This window comes from Rhea americana, unplaced genomic scaffold (genome assembly GCF_003343005.1).
Source record: "Rhea americana isolate MKP2758 unplaced genomic scaffold, rheAme1 scaffold_115, whole genome shotgun sequence".
Taxonomy (NCBI): Eukaryota; Metazoa; Chordata; class Aves; order Rheiformes; family Rheidae; genus Rhea; species Rhea americana.
The window spans coordinates 2428768-2455711 of NW_028185206.1; the positions used below are offsets into that span (position 1 = coordinate 2428768).

The 26944-nt window shown below is 43.9% G+C and overlaps 1 protein-coding gene across 6 annotated transcripts in view; it reads right to left on the bottom strand.

Moving 5' to 3' along the window:
• PSD3 (pleckstrin and Sec7 domain containing 3) overlaps window positions 1–26944 on the bottom strand; it is a 119550-nt gene that overhangs the window by 54108 nt on the left and 38498 nt on the right. For 4 of the 6 annotated variants that reach the window (XM_085317738.1, XM_085317724.1, XM_085317709.1 and 1 more), the window contains 5 exons: window positions 17455–17661; window positions 17265–17345; window positions 14103–14215; window positions 11458–11520; window positions 7448–7536 (listed from right to left, as the gene is read on the bottom strand). In XM_085317738.1, coding sequence (XP_085173864.1) covers window positions 7448–7536; window positions 11458–11520; window positions 14103–14215; window positions 17265–17345; window positions 17455–17661 — 553 coding nt within the window. Of the gene's footprint in view, window positions 1–7447; window positions 7538–11457; window positions 11521–14102; window positions 14216–17264; window positions 17346–17454; window positions 17662–26944 lie in introns of all 6 variants that reach the window. The other 2 variants (XM_085317718.1, XM_085317748.1) reach the window with 2 other exon arrangements.

Sequence of the window (26944 nt, forward strand, 5' to 3'; positions counted from 1 at the left end):
CAGGTAGCTTGAATTTGCCCCAAGTCTTTTACCAGGATCTTTATATAAAGATTTGATCATTCAAGGAAGCATGACCTTGGAAGGAAATTACATGTTCCATTTAACATCAAAGGAAAAGGGCAGGGGGGATCAAAATTCAAGTAGTAATCTAGCACTTTTGCTTGAAAGAACAGTGCAAGTAGGTCAGAGAAAGAGTAGTCCAATGTCATCTGAAAACAGTGATGACTAATGGAAGGCAGGGATACCGAAGAATTATACAGCAATAATTCCAAAACTAGTGGAAGTCATATTTTATTTTCTTCTCTCTTTTTTTTTTAATAGGTATAAATTATATTCCTACTCCTCCTTCCCTGAAGCTGCAGTACAGAAGTTAAATTTCAAGCAGATCAGTGGGTGGAAGATCAAAGAATGTTTTTCAGAATTTGTTTTCTACCTACATGGAAGTAGGAGTAATATGTCATAGGGACCAAAATGTATGTGTGACACTGTACTAGAGATTTCCTAACTCTAAAGGAGCCCAGAATTCCTTCTTTAAAGAGATAGAGTGCACTGTTCCTAAGAACACTATTCTGTGTTTACCTAACTGACAACACAAGAACTGGGAAGCTCAGAATGGAGATATTTTCTTCTGGAACAGTTAAGCATTTCAATTTACCACAGTATAAATGACAGCTTTGGCTATCTGACAGGATGGAGAAGCTAAACATCAAATGATTCACTTGCCTGATCTTTCCTTAGACAACACACTAATGAGACTTTGCCTCCACTGAGAAAAATGAACCCCTCCCTGAACATTTATTAGGAGCCTGGTATTGAACCACAAAACTGCTGCCAGTAGTAATGGAAATTCTTAGCTGACTGCTTGGGTTTCACTGTTTGCTGACACAAAGGCCTGGTGGGCTAGGTGAGGTCTTTTGACTAAGAGTCTGAAAGCAAAGGGATGAAGGGTTGGAGGGGAAAAGATAACGCAGAGGAATGCAGATCATTAAAATAGAAATAGGCCTCTCCTGAAAAGCCTACTTTTATATCAAGAGAAGTAATCCCTCATACCACCCCTTGGCCACAGAGAGAAATTCTTTTTCCTGGATCACCTTTACAAGATACCGTCTTCTTAGCCGTATCAAAAGTTTTATTTTCCCTGCTCAGAGATATAAAGCTGGTGGAGAGTATTAGGTTTTTGCTGTTCGTTCAGGTCACTTTCCTAGCCATAATACTTAGACTTATTTGCCTTGAGAGAAGTGCATAGATCTCAGATTTTTATTTTATTTTTTATACAAATTGAATCAAGTTCCTGGATCATGGAAAGTCAGTCATTTGCACTTCAATAGGACATAGAGGTTTCTGGATCTCAGTTACTGATAGAAACCAAAGCAGTACACACACATAGAAAGATCATTATAATCCAGTTTAATTCATAGCTCTGCACAGACTTGCTTTAGCTGGTCATCACTCTTACACAGGATAAAACACAAGACCCACAACTGCAAACCAAAGGAAACAAAGGAAGGGAGGACCTACAAGCAGGTCCTTGCTGAGGATGGGGAATAGCATTAAGACAACCTGAGTTTCTCTTCAGCCCACTGTGACTCTCTGGCTCAGTAGTTAGTGAAAACAGAGTACATTTTTATAAACAACTGTTTAAGACAAGGATTAATGGATTTATTCTGTGCTTCCTGACTTTTATACTACTGGATTAGACTTGGTTATCTCCTAGCAGCTGAAAGAGGCCTTCAGTAAGACTTATGTCGTTTCAAGCAGATAAGAAATGACCTCAGAAATATTACTGAAATGGAAACACTTTTAAAAGGAAAAATTTCATTTTTTCAGGGGGAAACAGGGAGATAAGTTCTAATCCTTGCTAAGGAGAATGCTAGCTCTTCTAACAAAGCACATGCATTTTGTTCTCTCTCTCCGCTATCCTATGCCCAAAGCTGGACAGTGCTGCAGCAATAAATGCTGTCCTTCAGAGGCCCTTTACCCTTCCCCTCCTAGCATGCTGTAGGAACTCCATTCTCCTTTAGCTGTGAATTTATCAGGCTCCCTTTTCCATTCACCAATAGCAGGAAGGTGGAAATTCCTAGCAGAAGAGTGTCAGCCACAAAACTGAAGAAGTTCAGAGACTAAAAATGAAAGCAATTAGACCGTACACAGCAGTCTGATTAGCGTGGTTTCCTCTGGGTAAATGAGAGAGAAAAAAGTTAGCTCCTTGATGGTCACATCCTTCTCTCCACTAGACTCCCGAAATGATTGGAAGTAGGATGTCAGTAATTTGCTTTTAATTGAGTGTTTGGAGAGTTTAAAGGAAAAAGAAGAGACATGAGACAGAAAGACAGTGACAAAAACAGATCCTTAATTAAAGTGCAGGGAACTGACAACAAAATGAGATAAACACTACCTTGCAGCTTCTRTAGGAAATTGCGTATCTCAGAAATCCTCATCAAAAATTCAGATAATTTAATAAATTAAGAAGGACACGTTCTTCAAGAGAGCTCAGCACCAGCATCTCCCACCTAATTCAATCACTTCATTCCAGTGTTTCTCGAGGAGATAAAGCCTAGTCAAAAAACACTCTTTGAGAAAAAGAGCAGATCATCTACACAAGACTGGAATCTTCTCTGTTGTCAGCCCCTGCCTACAGTGCTCTTGCTAAGGCCCAGCACTGCATCCCACCTCCCTTAACTTGATAGAGGGGCATTGACACTGCCCGCGAACATGACACTGAATCAGCAAAGAGTCACCATCTCTCACTAGAAATCATCCGTTCAGACAACATCTCCCTCCTTTCCACTGTTGAAGTTATGGGGTAGCACAGCTGCCAGAGCCAGCCAACCTTGCAGGCTGGATGGTGGGACAGATGAAGTGAGGCTTCACATGGCTTCTTCTATCACAACTCATGCACTTGTGTCAAAACAAATGCCCATGATTCTCCAGAAATAAGGAACTTTGGATGCTGCAGATTCAGTGATTTATATTTACTGTGGAAAACATGGGCAGGTGGTACCATTGTATACAGCCTAACGATGGAGGACCCTTCCCAAGATACAGTGCTTCATTTCCACAGTCTATAAACTGCCTTCCTAACTTCTGTATGTTACTGTAACAAATGCAGGTATCTTTCTTCAGCAGTGAATCCTTGCAGACTCTCTTTCTTTGCATAAGAAAATCATTGTCAYTGCCTCCTCCATGGAGTCAAGCTGCACGCATCTTGCCACAAGGTGACTAGAGGAAGACACTAAGACTAGTTCTGCTAGAATAACATTTGTGGGGAACCATGTTGCCTCCAAGGAAAAAAAGCGAGAGTGCACAGCCAAAATTATGCATATTCCAAGCCAACTTCCTCTTCTCACTTTAAGCAGCCTCGTGACACTCAGCCTTGAAGACAGATAATTAGCAGTGAGAATTATATCACCAGATCAGATTAAAGTTGGTGTGAGCCAAAGAAACAAGACAGTGAGCAGATAAACTGCTCCTACACCATAGCAAAAAGGTTCCCGAAATTGCCCCATAGTGATTTTCACTTTCTTCCAGGTAGGCAGACACTAGCCACCACCTCTCTTTCCACAGGAATAAACAAACAACCATCTGGCTGTGACTCCCTTAAACTAACAACTCACAGGTTAAACTTAGTTGTTTTAACTGTTCCTGGCATGTTATCTATCACTGATTCACCACTGTGGTGCTGACTCTCTCTTCTAGCTTCCCTCACCATCCTCAATAGTACCTGTAGCAACTAATCCCAGGATGTCAGGCACCTTTGCTCTGAAGAGACTGGTGCTGCAGCTGGGGGTCTCTTTGTGCCATGCACTTCTGGTAAATCTGTCACCTGTCCCCAGCTGTAAATGTCTGTAGCTGTGTGATTCATGATCATGCTCAGGAATGTGCAATGAGTCCACTGACAGCACAGCACTGCTACATAATGAGACAGTTGCAGCACTGCCACGCGTAGTTTTTAATACTCCTTCCAGTGTTTAGACTCACCCTGGGACCTTCTGGGACCTTTGCAACAGGAGGACCTTGGCGAGAGCAATGCAGGTAGAGGTTGCTGATGGAGAAAAGATTCCAGACTTGTGTAGATGATCTGCTTTCTTCCCGCCCCCCCCCCCAAAGGCTATTTTTTGACTAGGCTTTATCTCCTGGATAAGCACTATAATGAAGTGACCAAATTAGGTGGGAGATGCTGATGCTGCGCTCTCTTGAATATCAAAGTTAGAAGGAAAATATTGCCAGGAATTCAGGATCACATTGTCCAAGTACAGCTTGATACAATACAAAATAATTTGTATGCTTAGAGTGTGACAGCTCAGAGTCAAAGAAGAGGAGTTTCAGAAAGTTTCCTTGCTGCTAAAAAATTTCAATTTCAGTAACTTTAATCTGCCTGGATTTAACAGGCCTGATTCACCTTATTTACACCAGTCAGCTCTATGGAAAGCTGACAGCTTGGGAAGAGAAGAGAATCACAGCCTGGGATCCTAGTTCTTACTCACAACAAGCAGTTTGCCCTAGTTTGAGGGTATAAGGGAATCCAACAGTAAGTATAAATTACTTCTGTGTCCACTCTCAGGGCTGCATCTGCTGACAGTACATAACTGGATCTCAAGCGACTACCTCCATGTCTAGTCTTTACTAGCAGCTGATGGCAGATTAATGGGACATGCGACAGACGGTCAAAGCAAAGCTAAGATGAAATAAAAGGGAAGGTACATACATCTGCATGCCTGGAGAAGTACTAACTATATAAGTACTGCAAGCAGATCCCATGGGGAGAACCACGCTTTTAATCACAGTTTGGCATATTTGCCTGTATGGATCTCAACATTAAAAGCAACTTCAGATCCAATAAAAGGAGGGAGCAGGAAGAAAAGGAGATGGATCTTTGTATACATGAGGGTACAAGAGTGAAACTCTTTTTAGTGTTAATCAACAGACAGAAAGACACAAGGTGAGTGTGAGCATATTAGCATTTCTCATTTCCACTTCTAGCCAGAATGAAGCCTTAGTTCGAAAAGCACCATCAACAAGGCACAGAGAATCACATCCTGAACTACAAAGCTTTGTGGTGTTTATCAAAGTGTCCTCATTGTTGAGGAAAATAAAAATAATAAAGGAATAGCTCTCTCACAGAGTAGGGAGAAAAAAGATCAGATTTCAAATCAGAAATCTTCCGAGGCTGCTCCCTACTGCAGAACTGACCCTCCTCACATGCTGATGTCTGCTGGTGGAGACTCTGCTATTTTCTTGTTCAGACAAAAAGAATAGTAATAAAAAAAAAACTCTACTCTCAGCATTACTAAAGTTAAAGTGACTGAAGGCAACATTTTATTTCTGCTTGCATGTTGATTGTCCTGGATAGCTCAAGCAGGCTCCGTACCCCTGATTATGTATATTTGGTCTATGGCAAATCCTACAGAGAGCATCCTAAGTCCTGGATGGACACTTTGAAAGACCACTCAACTGCAGAGATGTACATACTTGTTAAGTCTCCCTGCACTTCCAACACTGCTAATCTTTGATTTGGAGCTTGGCTGTGTGTAGGTGCAGAGCTTCACACGAAGTCAAAACACTCATCTTGGAGCCATGAGGAGAACACGAAAAGACTTTGAAAAGCCTAATTCTTTTCTGACCTTGCCTGCATTAATCACAAGTGAGTGACTACTGAGCCAAACCCCCTTGTTCAGTATCACACTCCCACGGGGGCACAGTGCCACCATGTGGAAACACTTCTTCCTCTCTCAGGGATCACAGACAACTCGCAGACTGTGGAGAAGCCACCTGCAGCCTCAGCACTGCTTATATCAACAGCTCTCTGATTTTAACTTATTGAGACTAATGCAGGTTTAATTTCTGATAAATATTTGTAATCGCATATCTAGTGTCAGGGTGGCAGCTGCAGATGCAGAAATGTAGCTGCCGAAATGCACAGTTACTGCCACTCACTGTTTCCTCCCAGTGAAAAATGAAAGCTGCGAGTAGTAGATCATCAGTCTGACTCAAACGCATCTCCAGAAAAGCAAGATGAAAGCACAATCCCCCCCTCCCTGAAAAATCAGGGTAGTACATAGAACAGGGCAAAATGCCCCAAACAGAGCAGGACACTGATATGGAGCATATTCCAGCCTGTCGTCTCTGAAAGACCCTCAGACTCAGTGCCTGCCTTAGGAGAGATGGCAGAGAGCCAGTTAGCCTTTGCATAAGATTGAAGGTCAGCATTAAAAGCTAATATTCAGTCCCAACTGTGTAATTCTGTCAGCATGAAAATAAACAGCAGGTGAGCACCAATGGAAATCTCTTCTTAGTACACTCAGAAGGTTATTTAAATACAGCCTGGAGACCTATTTATTCAATAAGGAGTAATTAGCTTGCAAATTAATCTCAACACATCTTTCAACAGCACAGTGAGAAATAAGGTTCTTTGGATTTTTTTTTTAAACTGATACTGCTGACAGATGAATACTCTTTATCCAATTTTTTTTTTAAATAATTAAATTTAAAAAGAAAGGGTCTGGATTTATATTCCCTGATCTCTACTATGAACTGAGGCAGAAGGGGCTAAAATAAAGTTCCCTGGAGAAGCTAGGGAAAACAGAGAGAAATACCAAATGTTAGAAAACAAAGTCTGTCACTTGTAACAATGAAGGTGCCATCTGCATTTCAGAATGGGCCTGACACAAAACCTACTGAAGAGATGGTGATTCTTTTCATTTACTTCAATAGGCTTTGGGTCACATCTCACATGCAGCAATCTCTCACTTTTATTTCCATTACCAAAACATTTATAAACTCTAGTGTAAGTGCTGTTCTTTTCATTCAAACAGACTGATGTTTCATGCCAACAATCACACAAAAGAGAAATGAAACATTCTCATTATTATTGACAATAAAACACAATTCATCCTGCTCAGTCTCTTTAACAGTTTTTCAGATTTAACTCCTGGCATAAACTTAATGAACAAAACCTGAAGCAAAGCAGCCTCTACCAGACAGCACATTCTAATCTGAAATTACATCTCTTGTCCTAATGTGAAAACTCCAAAGCACCTTTGATGAAAAAACACATACATCTCCCAGATATACAGTTTAGCATTAGCTCCTATGTATTCAACAGTGAGAACTGACTGTCCTCCATTCTCTTTTGCCTGATTTAATCAAGAGACAGCGCTCTGGGCTGGCATGACCATCTGAGCTCCCACAACACCCAGCTCTGGAGCAGGCCCCACCGGTGTTCAGGCTGGCCTCTCCATGCTGCATACAGTCTCAAACACTTTCAAGTTAGGGCAGTGGGAAGAGCATAGGATAAATGTTGTGTACATTATGAGTGGAGAAACATATCCATTCCCTATCATGCTTGACAATTAAGATTCAGAAGCAGGGTATTCTGTTCTGAACCATGTCTCATTAACTTAGCCATGAAATCATAWCTGAAATCCATACTCTGCAATTCATTCCTTACCTTCAACAGCCCTTTCGGGAAGTCTTTACCATCATTCATCCCCTGAAGATTAGCAATGAACTCCTGACAGGTCATTTTTTTCCCAATGTTCTGGAAGGGACAACAGAGAAACACAGCATCATATTCATATTGTATTCCAAAATGACATTAGTAAGCAACACCACATGAATTGCATCTCCTCACTTTTGCTCAAGTCTGAGTGCAATACTGAGAAAGGCATTCCCACAATTATTCAAATGTAAGTTCCTCATGTGAATATATCTCAAAAAGGGAAGCTGCCTTGGACCCCAGGTCCCATACTCATCTGAAAAGAAAAAAACAGCTAAATACTGGAGATTAGTGAAGAGGATGGTGATGAAGCTCTTTCATTTGTCCATGGTACCGCTCACGCCCATGTCTCCAAGATCTCTACCAACCTCTGGCAAAAAAACTCCACTTGATCCTGCTGTGGAGCATAAGAAAATAATCAATTGAGGCCCTTTCCAGACCTTTCTATTATGATTTCCAGTCCTCACTTCCAGTGGCAACTGTCACACAAAAGCAAGACACCTAAGAGCAGCCATTGCATTTTATGGTTCCCAGGGTTGAGGCTGCCTTGACATCTCCAAAGGATTCCTTTCTTCTTCTTACTTTCTGTCCAATTCTCAGATTGAAATTTACCAGATTGTGTCAGAAAGGGAATTGCTGTGTTCACATAGGACCCAAATGTCTCCATTTGGAGAGTGCTCTCAGCACCTCTTCAGCTCCAGAGCACCATCACTACTTGGAGAAGGTGTCTGTCCTAGGTCCCTCTGCACCTCCAGTGCTAAAACCCCACATCTGCATGGGGAGAGGGCAGTAATGACAACACTGAATCAGTGAAAAGAGGGATCAAGGGAGATCTGAGGGAAAAGGAGCTTCTAGGTTTGATTAGAGTTAGCCAGTGGTGAGCTACTGCACTGCAAGCCTCCTCCTGCAGCACAGGGTCCTCATGGGTTGCACTACACTTGCTCTCTCTGCCTAGAAGAGTATGTCACAAGGTATCTGCCTGGTTTCTGTCTGCAAAGTGGTCTGCTTGCAGTCCCTGTGAGGAAGTAGGCTTTGAGCTTGGAGCCTTTCTCCTTGCCTTGCCAAATGCAAAGTATCTGTAGCCTGGAGTGGGAGAGCTCTGTGTATGCATATGATCCGACCCAAGTTAGGAACGAGAGCCCAAGTTAATGCAGCAGTGACGCCTCGAAAAGGGGATTAGACTATAATATAGGTCAATCAACACTTCAGTTATATGATGCCTTGGACAGCACATCTTTATTTCCCCTCCAGAATGCATGACCAAAAAGAATCAGCAAACCACCCAATTTCTACTGTCAGCATTTAAGGAAAACTCCTCAATCTGTGACCAGTGACCAGCATAGATCAGCTAAGAGGAAACAGACAGGAACACTGCTTTCCAAACAAAGGCAGATAGTTCTGGAGGGGACACACAATTCACCACTTTCTATATCAAGAAGTTTCCTAAAAAAGCAGTCGAGCTGTAATCCTGTCTCCTCTGGTTGCTATCCAGAACATAGCTCTTCCTCAGCATAATCCCAGGGCTCATATGCAGGCTGAAGCTGTTCTCATAAAGTTGCAAAATGCTTTCCTCCTCCCCGCAACATACTTCAGCCCGTTCCTGTCCATTTCCTCCATACATCAGTTTGATGTTTCCTCATGTTGACCAGAACCAGTAGCAATATGGCTCATTTCAACTACTGAGTCCTGCTGAGAAAATTAGCACAGCAGTGAAGTGGCTGTGTTGCTTCAGGACCAAAGCTAACATCTCCACACAGTACTACACAGACTCAGGCAGATGTACCTGGCAGGCTACAGCTGTGTTAAAAATCTAGAGAATTTTAAATATGGCATTGCAGCCTGGGTGATAATTTGCCAGCAGAGAAGCAAGCATGCATCTTTAATACACAGTTAGTGAAAATTAATTGTAAAAACAGAAAGACAGAAACAGAAACTATGGAAAATAGTTATAGAAATCTAGTTATAAAGAGAATGAAATGCAGCAAGATGGGAACAAATAAAGAGGTAAGTAAGAGTTTGTCTAGAAGAGTTAAGGGAAAGTGTGAACTAAAGGCACAGCAGCTGTTCTACAGTCTCACCATTAGCTCAGCTGACTCTGAAATAAAACTGTCCACACTTACTATCAGTATGTCAGGAACAAGAACAGCTCAGTGTAGACAAGCCCAGTGACTCATTTGTTTCCTGCTCTAGCAGAGTCTAGCATGAGCTAAGGACGAGCTGGAGCACTGTATGCTTATTAGAAAACAGGCAATTAGGGTATATGTACAAAGGGCTGCATTCCAAGTCAGAAATGCCCGACTTACCACCTGTGTAGAAAAGTGCAAAGCAACAAGAAGAAAAATGAAAATTACAGGAAATCCCAGGAAGAGAGAAAGAGGAGAGACATGTCTGGTAAGCGCTGTTGCTGCATACATATAACAACACACTAATGACTACCACTAGGACAGACTGGCAAGCTTAGAGAGTCCTACAGCAACCATAGTCATCCTAGGTTTAGCTGCAACTCAGCAGCAGCAATAAATGGCCAGAGCTAGATCTCTTACTCCAGTACCTCAAAAAGACAGTAGGGCCCACTAGAGCACCTGTGATCACAAGAGCAACTGGCCATGTTGCCAGGCTCGGGCACGTTCAGCCTTCCTTCCTGGACAGCAACCCAGGGAGGCTGGACAGCAGGGGTCCAGGCTTGTTCATTGCTCTACAGAATGGAGTGCCAGCAAGGCACCTCGTCCACCACAGCTGAACCGAGATGGCCCAGTTCCCAGCGTACTCAAAAGACGTGGGATATATTAACAGTCACGCCAGGGCACATTCTCATACCTCCACTCACTCCCATGGGACTGAGGCACTCCTCAGTTGTGGAAGGCACGGTATCCAGAGGAAAAAATAAAAATAAAATTCCTAGCAACTTCTGCCTGTACAGATTTCAGAAAGAAAGTTGGAGGTGGGTGTCAAACCTCCCAGGGAACAACAGAGCGGTCTTGGCTTCATTGCCCACAGTTGCTGGAGGGCTGCACCCATACAGGGTCAGGCCACCCTTGGAGACCCACAGTGCCCCAGGAGGGCACAGTGCCCTTTCTGCTGTGGCCTGACCCACTGCCCACCTGCTCTCCTTGTGCTCTCCCTGGAGAGAAACCCCAAAACTGCTGGGCTGAAGCCACCACTCCTGTGCACTGATGCAGTACACTTCCTTGGGCTCTCCCTTTCACCACAATGGAGAAGCTCGTCCATCAGCTCAGGGTTACCATGAACAACAGCCATAATGCTCCATGAGTGGTGAAATGTATTTCCAACAGCTGCTGGCACTGTGAACCACCTGAGTGCGACTGAGAGGACTCAACCTGGAAGCTGATTTCCCCTGGGCAGTCAATGGGGAAATGTGTGCAGAGGGGAAACTCAGGGCTCCTGCACTGAATGCCCACACCACCTCATCTTCCATTCTGATGGCTCTGAGCACACCAGACATTATGCCAGCTGGGCAGCAAATTAGTTCTCCCAGGTTTTCACTCCTCCAAATGACTGCCTGTCAACATCACTTCCTCGTGTGACTTTTCCAGCCTTCTTCTGCCTGCCTTCCTGCTTCCTAGATGTTTTCACATTCTGGAAAGGGGAAGCCAATCTCAATGATAGCTTCTTGGCCAGGGCTAGCTGCCTTCRCGAGCAAAGGATGGGATGCACACCAAAAAGAAAGAGGCCGAAGGACAAGGAGCATCCTCATACATAAGAACAAAACCAGGGTGCAGTGCCAGCCCTGAACACAACTGCTGCTGGGCATGCTGGAAAGCCCCTTGCCCACGATTACAGTTCTTCCAGGGAGTGCAACTCTTTCTCCATTTGCTGTCTGCACTGGAGGTGTTCAGGGTTCTTTAGTAGTACATAGGCAGCGAAGGGCTGCCCTGCTGTCAAAAGACCACTCCCTACTAGCACAAAGTTGACAGAAGCAATCTACACAAAGATGTGTATACTCACATGGCCGTGCAGGTCAGTGTTCAGCAGCATCATGGCACACGTGAGACAGTGAACCCCATCTGCAGAAAGAGCCATAACCCAAGTCACAGGTATGCCCACAACTGGACATTTAAGAAGACTGCAAACCAAACCTCATAGCCTAATTGAGTCTATTCCCTTAATGAGAATCTGTTTATCAAGAAATACACATAATTAAGTAAATCAACAGTGAGGTCATCCCACAGCTGCCAAGACAGAACAGCTTTTCTTTCATCTTTTAATGACTGACAAAACTATCATGCAGCAGCCATGAAGCAGGCAAACCAGAGAGGAAATCATGCTATCTCCCTTTTTTCTGATAATATCAATACTACAGCCTGAATTGGTTCCCTTTTTTCCATTTGTTTTCAGGATAGAACGCAAGAAAATAAGCTACATCCATTCCTGCTTCAGTCTGTAGGGACACACACATCTGATGGCCTGCCTCTGTCAAAACATCTGCCTGTGCAGTCAGCACAGTAGGTACAATATGACAGCATCCTGGGTTTCTCCATCTCTAGGCCCCTTCTCATCCAGAGCTCAGTTAGATCGAATTCAGCAGAACTTCATCAGCTGATGTTGCCTATGCTCTGTATTGGGTAGTCCACAATTAAGAGATGTCCAAGAAGCAGACCTTGCAGCAAAACCCTCAATAAGCAACCAAGTAAAGGCTGGCACATTAGCTAGAGCTACCACGGTAGCCCTGAAAAGTCAGTACAGATTTCTATTTGCAAAAGTGGACACTGACTTCATCATCTTCCATGCCATTTAACACCACTGAAAATTCAGGATCCACATGCCTCTAGCCAGTTTCAAAACATGAGGAACATGCTAAAAAAAAAWTTTTATTCATTTGCTTGTCTGCAAATGCATGGTGCCACCTTCCCTTTGCTTGCAGGGACCTCATGAAAACAGTCATTTATGAGACTCACACACATTGCATTAAATTAAAAGCTTCATCATCAAGTCTGGATAACGACCACTCACAATGTCCCTCTGAGCTGTAAAACAACAGAGGTATAAGGTGTGTAGGGGCAGGATAGAGACAGATATGACATGTTCTGAAGTCAGGAGGACTATCACAGGCTTGAATCTGTGCAAGATCAAGCCCTTGCAAAAGGATTTCCTCAAGCTCAGGACCATGTTTTATTAGTTTTTGCACAGGCAMTAGTACCCAAGCAACATTCTGGCACTCCAGTGAAATGTTAAATAGGAGAAGCACTACTATAACCAACAGCGGTAAATTCAGAGCAGCTTGAATCTGGGGATGTGGTGCTCCATGTGTATGCATTTCTGTAGGGTAGCCTGTCCTCTCATTCCCAAATCACAAGCATATCCAAGGATGGAAACAAGAATAGGAAAAAGAGAGACAAGTAAGCAGCAGTGCAGTGAAATGACTATTTCAAATGCCATCTTTGATCTCCACTGAAATGAATGAGTAGCCACTTCTGCAGTGGAGCTCTTGACTACTAACAGTGGAAATACAACATCAAGCAGGCAAATGCTTAGGCAAAGTCTATTGTGGTCACTTTAATTCCAGTTCTTGCTCATGCTTTGAAGTGGAAATGTCCCTACAGCGATCTGGAAGAGCAAAATGTCCACATAACATGCAAATCACTATTGCTATCCAGAAATGACACATCTATTCTAATTGATTGCTTGGGGTATCTTGAAATGAGAAAGGCATCAGGAAAAGCACAGAAATGATATGGAAGCAGATCTTGCCTTACTACTGCCTATTCCCTTCCTTGACACCCCAAGTAGTAACACCGGCCAGGCAGGGAGTAGGCAAAATTCACCCTCTGTTACTGGGCAAATCACGACATAAGCAGTCAGGAAGCATGATGGTACCTCAAAGTGCAGCAGTTATGTGCTACTCCTTCTGACTTACACATGAGATCAAAGGCACAAATGAGTCTATGCATTTTTCCTTTCTTGTCCTCCTCCCTTTCTCAGCTTTCAGTGCCTTGTGATCAGCCRGCACTGGAATTACAAGGTCAGATTTCCATGCTGGCTGGTGGGCCAGAAACAGCAGAGGCACGCCAGTGGACTGCTCGTCCTCTTATTCAATGCCAAATTTCCTGGGTTTGATCCACATGCTTGTTTGTTTCCCCAGTCAATTTCTAAAATGACTGAAAACATTGGCAAGGAGGTAACTCAGATTGATGTTAGCTAGTCTAGATGGAATCATGCCAGGGTCTGGATACTGCACCCAAAATTCACCCCCACAACTGGCAAGAGCTGGCACGTCTATTGCCAGTGCATGCAGGGAGACACACACTGAACTGGGTACAAAGAGTGAACGTTTGCTCTTCCACATAAAGTGGGAACTATTTGTATTCACACACATGTAGCTGCAGCACAGGTGCCTACACACACTCAAAGTTATTAAGACCAATGCCATAACAAAGGATATTTAAATCTGGAAATGCGTAAATTAAGGATTTACACTGTAGAGGCCTAAATGTCTTCCCTAGGCACCAATACAKATTTTCTCTGCATTACTACAATTCTGTGTACAAAATGAAGAGAATTTCAATGCTCTCCACAGGCTACCTCTACACTTTGGCACAGCATTTACACATCGTCAGTACTCAAACTTTGTCATCAGAAGTAAAATTACCTTGAGTCGAAATGGTATTTGGGTTACATTGATAGTATCTGCTGGAGAAGTGGATTAAAACTCTCTCTCGTTCCTGAGTTTCTCCGATAAGTGAAAAGGCTTTAAAGAAACTCCTACAAGAAGGGCAGAAAACAGTGAAATTAAAATCATAAATCTCTTGTGGCCTCACACAGCACATACAGCATAGCACATTTCATAGCAAGAAATATGCAAGTACACATCAGAAATTCAGTTCTGAGAAGCCTTTCTAGGGAAAGGGATTATTATCCCATGTGTCTTTAATCTGAACATTACAGTAAATCAACCAGAAGGAGTTAGATTATCATTGGTCTCAGGCATGAAATATATAAGCTAATAAACAATTTTACTATTTGAAATAGCTGTTCTTATTTTTAGTGATCATCTTTTTGGGGGAGGGGAGAGGAAGGAATTGGAACAGGTGGTGTTTATTGATGATGCTCATTCAGGGTGTTCTCTGTCCTCTTCTAATAGTCCATGAGGCCTGTATGGTTTAACTTTATACCTATTAATATTCCCACTGAAAGTAAAGGAACTATTCCAGGAACTGAAGTCAGGTAGGTGCAGGGCAGACTCTGACTCTGGCCTGCATGTTGAATATCTTTAGGGAGGAGCATCATCAGCACACCAGTTGCTTTGCAGATGTTCTGGACTTAATGGCCTTGCAGAGGGGTAGGATCACTACCTGATCTGCGGGAAGCATCTGGGGAAGGAAGCAGAAGAATTGCAACTTCTCCCACTGTACTCCAGTAACAGCAAAGCAACCTGGCCTTCTTGGATCTCCACTCACAATCTCTAGGGTGTGGGGTTGGTGCACACCTAGACAACTTAGACATAGTCTCTTAACCATCCCCTTATTCTTTCTGCTAGTAAAACCAGCCTCATTGCCAGCCCTAATGAAGAACTTCTGTACTTCTCGAAATCCCCAAATCCTGGAGCCAAGAGATGACCTCAGAAGTCCCAGTCTACATTTATTTCTCAGGATGTTAATAAAAAAGCCCCAAAACACAAACATTATAGGTCTGAAGCAAGAAGCCATATAAAATGAATGCCTGAAAGACAATTTTTGAGTATCCCAAGAGATTTAAACTGACAGTAGATTCAAGAAGCCTGGGAAACATTACAGGAACATTCAAGGTTATCTAACCTGCACGAATAAGCGTTAATTTTATTTCTTTGATGCAAAGTCAGAGACAGACTGCACTTGCAATGATATCACACACACAGTGTGATCTGATGGGTAATAACTTAATATGACATATAATGCATTGCAAATAACCAAATTCAGAAGTAGATACAACTGAGCCTTCTCAGGGCTTCTCATCTTACAGTTACACAGGAGGTGGCAAGAAAGCCCGTAGGGCAGACAGGACAGGCTGTCCTCCCTCCGCAGCAGTCTCTGGCTGGGGCCACACAGATGAGCTCCTTGTCCCACAGGCAGGACTGGGACAAGCTCTGAAAGGGGCCATTTGGGTGCAGTATGCCCTCTAACAGCCATGCAGAGGACTTGAGATGCATGAGCAGAGTGAGACCATATGTGTGAAAGTGGAGGGTGATCCAGACCGAGGGAGATTTGGAAATGACTCCATCCATGCTCAGGATTCATTACTGTCTGTAATATATCCTACACAACAGCTTCCCACAGTCTGGGGGCAATGTGAGTCTGAACGGTTGCCAAGGACTCTGACATGCAAACATGTTTCCGTGGTTTAACAAACTGTGGCCCGTCAGCACATCAGCAGTAGCAGGAAGGCTACTCACTGCAGATGTTGGGCAAAACATTTTGGGCAGCTGAGGTTGAGGCCAGTGTTTTGTCCTCAGCCTGTGCTGAAGATGCACATTCGGCTGCTATCGCAGCTTGGCTGACAAGAGGTAACGTATTAAAATTCAGCAAGTCCCTTGTGTGCCCCGCTAGAGTATATCTTACAGAAGGTCATGACTATTAATAATAATAGGAGATCTACAGGGAAAAGAGATATCCTAAATATGTGCCATGAAGTAATTAGGTATTGGATTTCACAACATAAAAGATGAAGTATATTTAGAATCATGCTTCATGGCTTCTAGCACCCAAAACAAGAGCAAACTTCCCACCGTGGAGGCTGCCACCACACCAGGATACAGGTCTCTGGCTTTGCTCCACCAAAACATTTAAATGCTGAATTTACTCTTTAGTAGGTGTTTCCACTGTCTTCAGCAAGTAGAACCCTGCTTTGCTTTGCTGATGGGGCCTGATGTTCACCTTGGCTTCCTGAAGCAACCCCTCTACAACTACCTTTGCAAAGGGACTAGAAAGGGCCATTCTTCCTGGTTTCACATCATTAGAGGCAGAATAAAAAAAATAAATAAAATAAATAATAATAATAAWAAAAACCCTCACACTAGAGCAACCTGAGTAAGAAAATTAAAAACTACTTTAAAATCCTGTCTTTTAATTTCACCATTTAACTGTCAGAAGACTAGCAACTATATTAACAGGCCACTGCTGGTCAGGTTTGGTATTCTGACCCCTAAGACAAAAAAAAGCAAACACTGTTTAGGTCTAGTTCCAGGGTTAAAAGGGTATGAATGTTGAAGGGATGGGTCTTCCAACATCCACATAAGCACCTACCAAACACTCAGAACATTTCATACCTGGAAGTTTTTGCTGTACTGCATATATTTGGATACCTCTGAGGGACATGGTGAGGGGGGCTGCTAAGCTGCTTGAAATCCTGGCCACTTCTATACAAGGGGTCGCCGAGCGGAATAAACTCTACAAAGCCGTAAAGGCTGCAAGTCCTCTGCAGTCTAGCCACGAACAACGCTTTGTTCTTCAGCTGCACCTGCCAGATTACTATTCCCCTGTTCACCAAGTGACTAGTCATTTTCCCCCCTCTCCTCCACTGTGTCAAGCACACAACCAATCTCTAAGTAGGTCAACCCCAAAATTTCCCCATCCAGGAAACGCCATCCCCTCCAATGATGTTATGGGGTATGCCAACATGCCAAGACAAATAGGAGAGAGAAGGTCCATCTCAGAGTGCTTCACATGTTCCTTTTCTCCTTCATAAGACCCCATTGTGCAACTGCTTCAACAGAGACAACATAAGAAATAGCACGGCTACTAAAACAAGAATGTAAGGYTTGCAAAAAGGCACATACCTCAGTGAGTAGTCCAGCGTCATGCCCGTAAAATCAAAAAACTTAAGGTATTCTTCAGCCACAAGTTTGCTGAATTCATTGCTTTAAAAAATAGTAATAATAATAATAATAAAAWAGTTAGTTGATCAAGAATGAACTCTCCAGAACAACTGCTATGAATGAGATGGTAAGGCCTCATTTCAACACATACTTTTTACCCAAATGCTTCGCCACGTCCGAGCGTTTGAATCTGTCCAGATGGTAGAGGCGTTTGGCCAGGCGTCGGGCTGCTTCCAAATTGCTGCTGCCACCATTGCTGAGATCACAGCCAAGGGCTCCTGCACCATCCTTCTCCTGAAGCTCATTGCTCCCCATGGCAGCAGTAGACTCTAACACCATATTCTGCAATCTAACATTGCTATGGGATAGTAGGAATAGGGAAAGGAGTAGGAAAAAAAAAGATAYAGTTTTGAGAAAGACTTAATTACTCTCAAACTGGGAAGCAATTAATGACACAGAGTCAAGATTACATGAGGAAGCAAATTCTATCTAACTGAAGGAACTGTGTAGAACACAGATATTTACTTAGCAATCTGAGCTCAAAGGGTTGAATACAGAGGCCCATATTTGGGTTCCAGTCCATCACTCCACACTCACCTTTTGAGAGTGGCGAGAGTGAGAAAGCCCCAAATTTGTCTCACGTCACAGAAAACCGTTTGCTACTATCAGCCTATAATTTACACTTAACAATAAGGACTCCTTGTTCACTTCTGCACTACTTGTTTTTAGCCCAGCTACTTGTCARTGGTAGCTACCCAAAGTCCTTGAGAACAGCTTGAAGGGATGCCTGGAAGAGGGAAGCCACAAACCACTTTTCAACCTTTCACAGGAAAATGCAGCAAGCAAACCAGGATGTGCAGCAGCTCCAAGCTGACCAAGCAAAATCCCTTACTCACTCCTCCACAGTTGTCCTGGAAACACTGCTACTCCTCAAATCTAAAATAACTTCCATAGAAGTCTCAGCAGCACCCACGCGGCCCACGTGCTGTGGGCATCCTGCTGGGAAGCACTACAAGGAAAGCAGGGCTCCAAGAAAGCAACCTGTCTTAGAGAGCTGGATGGAGACGCAAACCATGGGGCCAGCTTTTCTCCTGGTCCCTTCTGGCTGCCACGATTGGCCTTGCAGCTGCTTTAAGCTGAGATGTGCAGTATTGCAATCCCAGGACACTTTATATAAATCATGAATATATAGACTCCTACTACTACAACAGGAAATTTCTTGAGGGGTACTTGTTTTACTTCTCCCCTCAAAGAAGCAAAATCCTGCCACTTAAAAAAGTGTACCTCTGCAAATACTCCCCTGCACACAGCTAATTTTTTTTTCCTTTGGTAAAGCTTTTATCTGACATCGTCAAGAAAATTCTTGAAAAAAATAGTTCTGTGTGTGCACAACAGCGTTTATATTTAAGAAAATGAAACAGAGAAACTCTTTCCATTAAAGTATAGTTTACATAGGGCTAATGAATGATCAGCAGAAGTCAGGACAGGAGTAGATATGAGTGGAATGAGTTTTAAACACCACCCCCCGACATATCAGTTTCATAAGCCTTTGTAAACTTTGAGCTTGACAAGCCATGGTTAGAACAACCAATCACTAGACTCTAGTAACAATTTTCTAGTGATTTACTGCAGTGTCTGCTAGTCATTTATTAACTCTTTAAAGATGGGACTTTCACATAATGTGAGCTCAAATTAAAAACTTTTACTATTCTGCATGCCTCCTTCAATGCAAATCACCGCAACGCATTACCATGACTGAACGCATTACCATGACCTCTCTGCCCATGCATGGTTTACAAAAAAGGAGGTGCTGTTCTCTAGTGGGAAGAAGGCTTGTGTTCAGTTTGCATCCTCCTTGCCCTGTTAACAATATCATTGAAGRAAAGTATCAACTTAATCATACAAAACGGGGGGTAAGGGTTATTTTATGAAATATCTTCGTAAATCAGACATACACTTCTCCTCACAAGTAGTAGAGGATCTTATTTTGCATTTATTTTGGTATAAATAGTAAGGTGCTATAATAAAAGTGCTCTACCATAGGATTAGTTTTGTAAATATAATCCCAACAGCATTAAGAACACTGCCTACCAGACACCCTAAAAAAACACAAAAAGAGCTCCTCCTGACTCCACTGGTATGGGAAATGCCTCGTTCATCCATTGCAAAAGCACTGGCAGATGTCYGAAATCCTCTTAAGCAGGTCACTATATTCAGACTATATCAAACTCAAAAAGTAAACAAATTCTAGAGTCCTGTAGCTCTGATACATGCCCCAAGCAATGCCAGTATATTTTTAGATCAGGCACRAGAGGTTTCAAACTCTCAGCCATAACATTTTATGGGCTTAAAGGAGAGCAGGTAAGCTAACACAGCTACAGAGCCTTCCAGGCAACAACACAGCTTCAAAAGCTTTACCAGCTTGTAGAGCCTCACTCATAAATCATAGCCTTATTTCATCACTGCTCTTTATTATAGCAGTATTTATAACCTTGAAAGATGGCCAGAGCTGACAACGAACATCTGCATTTTACTAGGAACCAGTGAACTACAGGAGCTGGCATCACCACAAACCATCACCAGTTTAGGAGAGGAAGTGCCAGCATCTGCTACTTAGGGAAATAAACAGCATGGCAGCTCCTGACTTACATTTTGCCACTCAGGGCAGCAGTTCAGACCTGAAAAGGGAACACCCAGTAAGAGGAAGAGAGCACCCTTTCCTTCCCTCAAAAAGTAGCTGACAGGGCTACCTCCTATCTTCAGCTTTCTTGATTTAAAGCTTCATCCTGATGCAGAGTCCCAGGACTCAAACAATGCTTCTGTTACTATTATGACAGTTAGGTAATTTACTACTAGTGCAGGAAGGGGCCAAATCAGTAACAGGCTGTTTATAATCGAAGCTTCTTGTTTAGGGAAAAGGTCACACATAAGAATCACAGAATCAGAAAATGGTTGAGGTTGGAAGGGAACTTTGGAGATCATCYAGTCCAAACCCCGTGCTCAAGCTGGGTCATCTAGAGCATGTTAGACAGAGTTRCATCCAGGCAGGTTTTGAGTATCTCCACAGAAGGAGACTCCACAACCTCTCTGGGCAACCTGTTCCAGGGCTCCGTCACTCTCACAGGGAAGAAATTCCCCCTCACGGTCAGACGGAACTTCCTGTGCTTCAGTTTRTGCCCATTGCCTCTTGTCCTGTCACACGGGGCAACTGAAAAGAGTTTGTCCCTGTCCCCTTGACACCCTCCCTTCAGGTACTTGTACACATCGATAAGATCCCTCCTCAGTCTTCTCTTCCCCAAGCTGAAGAGGCCCAGCTCTAGCAGCCATTCCTCGGAGGGCAGGTGCTCCAGCCCTCTGATCATCTTTGTAGCCCTATGCTGGACTCTCTCCAGTAGCTCCATGTCTCTCTTGCACTGGGGAGCCCAGAACTGGACACAGGACTCGAGATGAGGCCTCCCCAGGGCTGCGTAGAGGGGCAGGATCACCTCCCTCGACCTGCTGGCAACATTCTTCCCAATGCGCCCCAGGACACCACTGGCCTTCCTGGCCACAAGGGCACATTGCTGGCTCATGGTCAACTTGTCATCCACCAGCACTCCCAGGTCCTTCTCTGCAGAGCTGCTCTCCAGCAGGTCAGCCCCCAGCCTGCACTGGTATATGGAGTTATTCCTCCCTAGGTGCAGGACCCTGTACTTGCCTTTATTGAACCTCATGAGGTTTCTTCCTGCCCAACTATCCAGCCTGTCCCAGTCTCTCTGAATGGCAGCACAGTCCTCAGCGGTATCAGCCACTCCTCCCAGTTTGGTATCATCAGCAAACTTGCTGAGGAGGCACTCTGTTCCTTCACTGATGAGTAAGTTGAACAAGACTAGACGCAGCATTGACCTCTGGGGCGTACTGCTAGCTGCAGGCCTCCAACTAGACTCTGCAACTCTGAGGGCAACCCTCTGAGCTCTGCCTTTCAGCCAGTTCTCAAGCCACCTCACTGTCCACTTGTCTATCYCACACTTTCTGAGCTTACCTATAAGGGTGTTATGGGAGACAGTGTTGAAAGCCTTGCAGAAGTCAAGCTAGACAACATCCACTGCTCTCCTCTCAACTACTCAGCCAGTCATCCACCATAGAAGGCTATCAGATTGATGAAGCATCATGTCCCCTTGCTGAATACACATTGACTACTCCTGATCACCTTCTTTTCCTCCACATGCTTAGAGATGACATCCAGGATGAGCTGTTCCACCACCTTTCCAGAGACAGAGGTGAGGCTGACTGGCTTGTAGTTTCCTGGTCCTACTTCTTGGCCTCTGTGAAAGCTGGAGTGACATGGACTTTCTTTCAGGCCTCAGGTACCACTCCTGTTCTGTATGACTTTTCAAAGACGTTGGACAGTGGCCTAGCAATAATAACTACCAGCTCCCTCTGCACTCACAAGTACATCCCATTGCGCTCCACAGATTTGTGGGTGTCATATGCGTAAATGATCTCTAATCTGATCCTCCCTGACCAAGGGAAAGTCTTCCTTTCTCCAGACTTTCTCCCTTGTCTCCAGCATCTGGGATCCCTGAGGGCTGCCTTAGCAGTAAAGACTGCAGCAAAGGCAACATTCAGTAACTCTGCCTTCCCTGTATCCTTCGTCACCAGGGCCCACGCATTCAGCAGTGGGCCCACTTTTTCCCTAGTCTTCTTCTTGCTACTGATGTATTTGAAGAATCCCTTCTTGTTGTCCTTGACACCCCTTGCCAGATTTAATTCCAAATGGGCCTTAGCATTCCTCATCGCATCCCTGCATACTCTGATAACATTCTTACACTGCCCCCAAGTGGCCTGTCCTTTCTTCCACATTCTGTGTACTTTCTTCTTCTGAGTTTTACCAGGAGCTCCTTGCTCATCCACGCAGATCTTCTGCCCCCTTGCTGGACTTCTTACTCACACAGATGCACCACTCTTGAGCTTCTAGGAAGTGATGCTTGAATATTTATCAGGTGTCTTGGATCCTGCTTCCTCCTAGGGCCCTAACTCGAGGGATTCCTCCAAGTAGTTCTCTGAAGAGGCCACAGTCCACTCTTCTGAAGTCCAGGGTCGCTATCCTACTTATTGCCTTGCTTACCCAACACAGCATCCTGAACTCCACCATCTCCCAGTCACTGCAGAAAAGGCTGCCCCCAACCTTCACATCTCCAACAAGTCCTTTTTTGTTGCTTAGTACAAGGTGCAGCAGCACACCTCTCCTCGTTGGCTCCTCCACCATCTGTGTCAAAAAGTTATCATCAATGTTCTGCAGGAGCTTCCTGGACTGTTTGTGCCTAGCTATGTTGTCCTTCCAGCAGATATCAGGGTGGTTGAAGKACCCTATGAGAACCAGGGCCAGTGATTGTGAGGCTACTTCCAGCTGTCTGTAGAAAGCCTCATCGATTTCCTCTTTCTGATCAAGTGGCCTGTAGTAAACTTCCACAAGTGTCACCCATTTTAGCCTGTCCTTTAATCCTTACTCGTAAGCTCTCAACTCCCTCTTCATCCACCACTAAGCAGAGCTAGACACATTCCAGCTGCTCATTCACATAAAAAGCAACTCCTCCACCTCGCCTTCCTGGCCAGTCTTTCCTAAAAAGCACTAAAGGCTAAAAAGCCATCCATGACAGCATTCCAGTCATGCAAGCTATCCTACCATGCCTCTATAATTGCTATGAGATCATGGCCCTGTGATCACACACAGATCTCTAATTCTTCCTGTTTATTCTCAATGCAGCATGTATTGGTGTACAGGCATTTCAGAGCATGCAGGTTTCCCAGGCAGCGTGAAAGAGAATCCCCCATGCTCACTTCCCCGGCTGCATGAACCTGCTGGAGGCATCTCAGCTTGAGCTGCATTTTGCTGACTACCCTGTCTCTAAAATTCTTTCCTTCCTCCATCTTTCCTGGTTTAAAGCCCCCTTATCAGGCTGGCCAACCTGTTGGCAAAGACATGTGTGCTCTGCTTAGTGAGGTAGATGCCATCTCTCTCCATCAGTTGTTGATCTTCAAACAGGGTCCTGCAATTGTAGAAAATAAAACCCTATTATCAATGCCAGTGGTGGAGCCAGTTGTTAATTTGGAAAATATGTCTACTTCTCTTCCCATCCTTCTTCCTCACTGGGGAGACTGAGTTGCCCATCTCATTGAAAACAGAGACACTCTCAGACATGCAGAATAGCTAGTACAAGCTGCCATATTAATGCCTCTTCTGGACAGCTCATTTTGGCAGGGTCCCATGGGTGTTACACAGGAGAGCGCCAAGGAAAGGCTGGCTCTATTCTTGCCTCCCAGCCTCAGGGAGTGCATCACTTTGCTTCTGTGCCTCAGCTTCCCCAGCTGCTTAACAGAATATTAACACTTGCCTCTCCGCTAATCTGAGTCAGCTTGAAGCACTTCAAGGGCTAGGAATTACGAAGGCTGAAAATAGATTTGTCTTCTGCATGCAAGAATTTCTACACACGGCTAGCCTACAGAAGCATTACTAGCTAAAAAGAGCTAAGAAACAGCTTCAAGAAGCAGAGCAAGAATACATAGGCTGGACATGGATTTCTCATCCAGTTTTACTTATCCCACTTACCACATAAAAATGAGAAACCACCACTGACAGAAGCAGGCTGAAAATGTAAGAGATTTTATTGCACCTAATCCTGAATTCAAGCCCAAAAGGGACTATAATAATACTTTGAGTAATTGCCTGTATAGCAACAGCTGCTGGTTTTCACCCAGAGATTCTTACATTAATGTCCAACATCAGAGAAAGAGACAAAAATAGAAGCTATTGAAGGACAGACCTACCCTCTAACCCTTCAGTCACACAGTGTATGAGTTCCTACTAGAAATCAGCTCTTTACACCTCCTTATTTCTGTCCTCAACAATGGACTTCAAATACATCCTCCCTACCTCTTCTGCCTAAGCATTCCCAGATTCACAGCTGAACATGCAGCAGCCCCAGAACACCATATCCAGCACAAATCACAGCAATTCAACAAACAGTTGCTGTGGTAAATTCAGTATCTTTAACTGCAGCAACCACCCTTCCCACACTCACGGATGAAACACAAACAGGTTGTAACATCTGTGCTGCTGTTTTCCCAAAACATACTGTAACAGTTAGAAAGGGTCTGAAATATTTTATACTGTATTTTCATTTATCTTATTATTTACCAGATCAACACTGATCTTGAAGTCCCAGTACCAAGGAATCTTGACCATACTATGCTCAGCACACAAAACACCTGCTCTGCTTAAGAAATTTCTAAATTAACTTCTTTTCTAGTGTTGTCAAAATTGAAATCCTCCAGAACAATGTACATTTGGGTAACAGATGTAAGTTCCAATCAAAATCAGAGTGAGACCAATAATCAAGTGACAAGGATAAAGGTGCATCTCTTCTCACACAAGTTCAATTCCCCACTTGACCGCATTGCAACTGGAAACTTCAGCATGCATATCTCATGCCTTAAACCTTGGGACACAAATTATTTTTTAAAACAAAWTTTTTAGGGGGAAGGAAGAGGGGAGCCCCTTCAGCTGTGTACCAAGGGAGAGAAGCACAGAAACATTTTGTACAATGGAAAAACAGCTCCTGCTCAGACACAGTGCAGATCCCAGCACACCATTGTTGGAGCAGCTACCTGACCGATGCTCCACAGTAGAGCACCTCTGACTTGTGCCCCTCAGGATGCACACAGGTCCTTCCCCAAGTAAGACTCATGTATGCAGCATGTGCACCTGGGAGCAGGCAGCTTCAAGTAGGGCTTGTGTGAGACAGCACTGGGGTCTCCTCAGGTCCTTTTTGGAGGCAGGAGGAAGAACAGGGAGAGGGGTTTAATAACTCCTATTTTTCCTCAGACAGATCTGCATGCCTCTTATATGAGCTTTAGGCAAGCAAAGTCAGGCATTTACCAGCAAAGTCTATCACAGCAAAACATGTAATGATTAAAAATAAGGAAGGGCAGAGAGTTCCGGCTCATGGGAACTAGGGCCAGAACAAATGTTCTTTTCAGCAGAGGAATGGCGCCTGCCAAGGGACCAAACTAGGGTCAATATAGTTTTTTGCAATGTTAAACTGTTCCTGTTGTTTTCAATATTCCAAGCATGTATTTTCCTTCTTGGTTTTAAAACAAAGCAAACCTCTTTCCTCACCTATAACCACCAACTCTGGCTGTGAACAGCACTTGCTGTTTTTAACTCAACAGCACCTCAGCAGTTGTTCTCCCCTTGCAGTATCAGAAACACAGAAGAATGTGGCTGGCATGAAACTAGCCTGGATTGCAGGGGAGTAGAGCTCTGGGCACAATCCCACCCAAGGAAAATGAATCCCTTCCCTGCAAAGCTGCAGAGGGAAGTTCATGCTTAGCCAGCAATATACTCCCGCATTTCAGAACTGATTATTCATAGCCAGTGGCATGGGCAGAGTTTTGTGTTAAAGCAGCAGAAAAGCTGAGCTTGAGTACCCAGGCCAGCGGAAAAGAAGAAATCCCAGCAGTGTTCAAACATGATGAGTCAGTTCCTGCTACAAACGACCAACCGCACAGATGAGCTTGGAGCTGCATTCCTGCAGCTCTGTGCTGGGTTCTGCAGGGCCAGGAGTAAGTACAAAACCATGTCAGGCAATGTATTACCTTCCCAGTTAACTCCAGTTTGCAGGGCTCTTCCACATATAATTGTAAGAGGCTGGGGGGAGGGGGGAGAAGAATAACAACAATAATCCCCTTTCCTGGCAGATGACTCACTCTACATTTTTATTCCAAATGGTTTAATCAGCTTTGAAGTCTTACGTATGGGTTCTCTTCAAAGACATGCTTTGAAGTAGATCCTCTTTGAGGGCTGACACAGCTGCACTTCTCTGAAACTCGGTTCAGTGGGCATCTCACAAGCACAGCATCCATGAGCGTGCATGAAGGGAGGAAGGCTTGTACAACTCTGAGCACCCACTAAGCATCCACTAAAAAGGACTTTCTGTTCAACCTTGTCACATCACAAAGAGAGAAGCAAAGAAAAAAAAATTCCAACACTATAATCTCTCATTTGTTATCAATAAAATACACGTGTAAAGTCATCTTCAGGGACTGAAATGCATGCTGCTRCTAACTAAAATAACCTCTTGTTCCCTGCAATCATGTTCCTATTTCTTTGATTAAAAGAAATCCCACAGGTCATAAGTAGGGAGCTAACAGCTAAAATGTTCAGAAGATGCCATTTCTAGTAGGCCTGAATCCAGCAAGTCCAAATCCTGCTTTATATGATTTCAGCACTAGGACATCAAGTCCCACTGCACGCAAGGACTGGATTACAATCCCTCTGAGAGACAGCATGTCCTTTATTGCACAGACATGCTGGCCCACTGCCACCTGAAATACAAGTGTATTGCTAAAAATACTTCAGGTTTAATTTCCTTTCAGCCTTAGGATCCTTACTCACATTGCTGTGGCAGGGGTGAGAGATCCTAAATGGACTGCCACCACGTTAACATCCCTAAGAAGAGAAAATGAAAATCAGGCCATTTCCAAGGATAGTAGTCTGTGCTCTCAGGTCTCCCTTTACAAGTACTTTTGTCAAATACATTCATGCATAGACCAGACTAAACCATGCTGCAGTACACATCAAGACAGCCCTGTGCTCACCC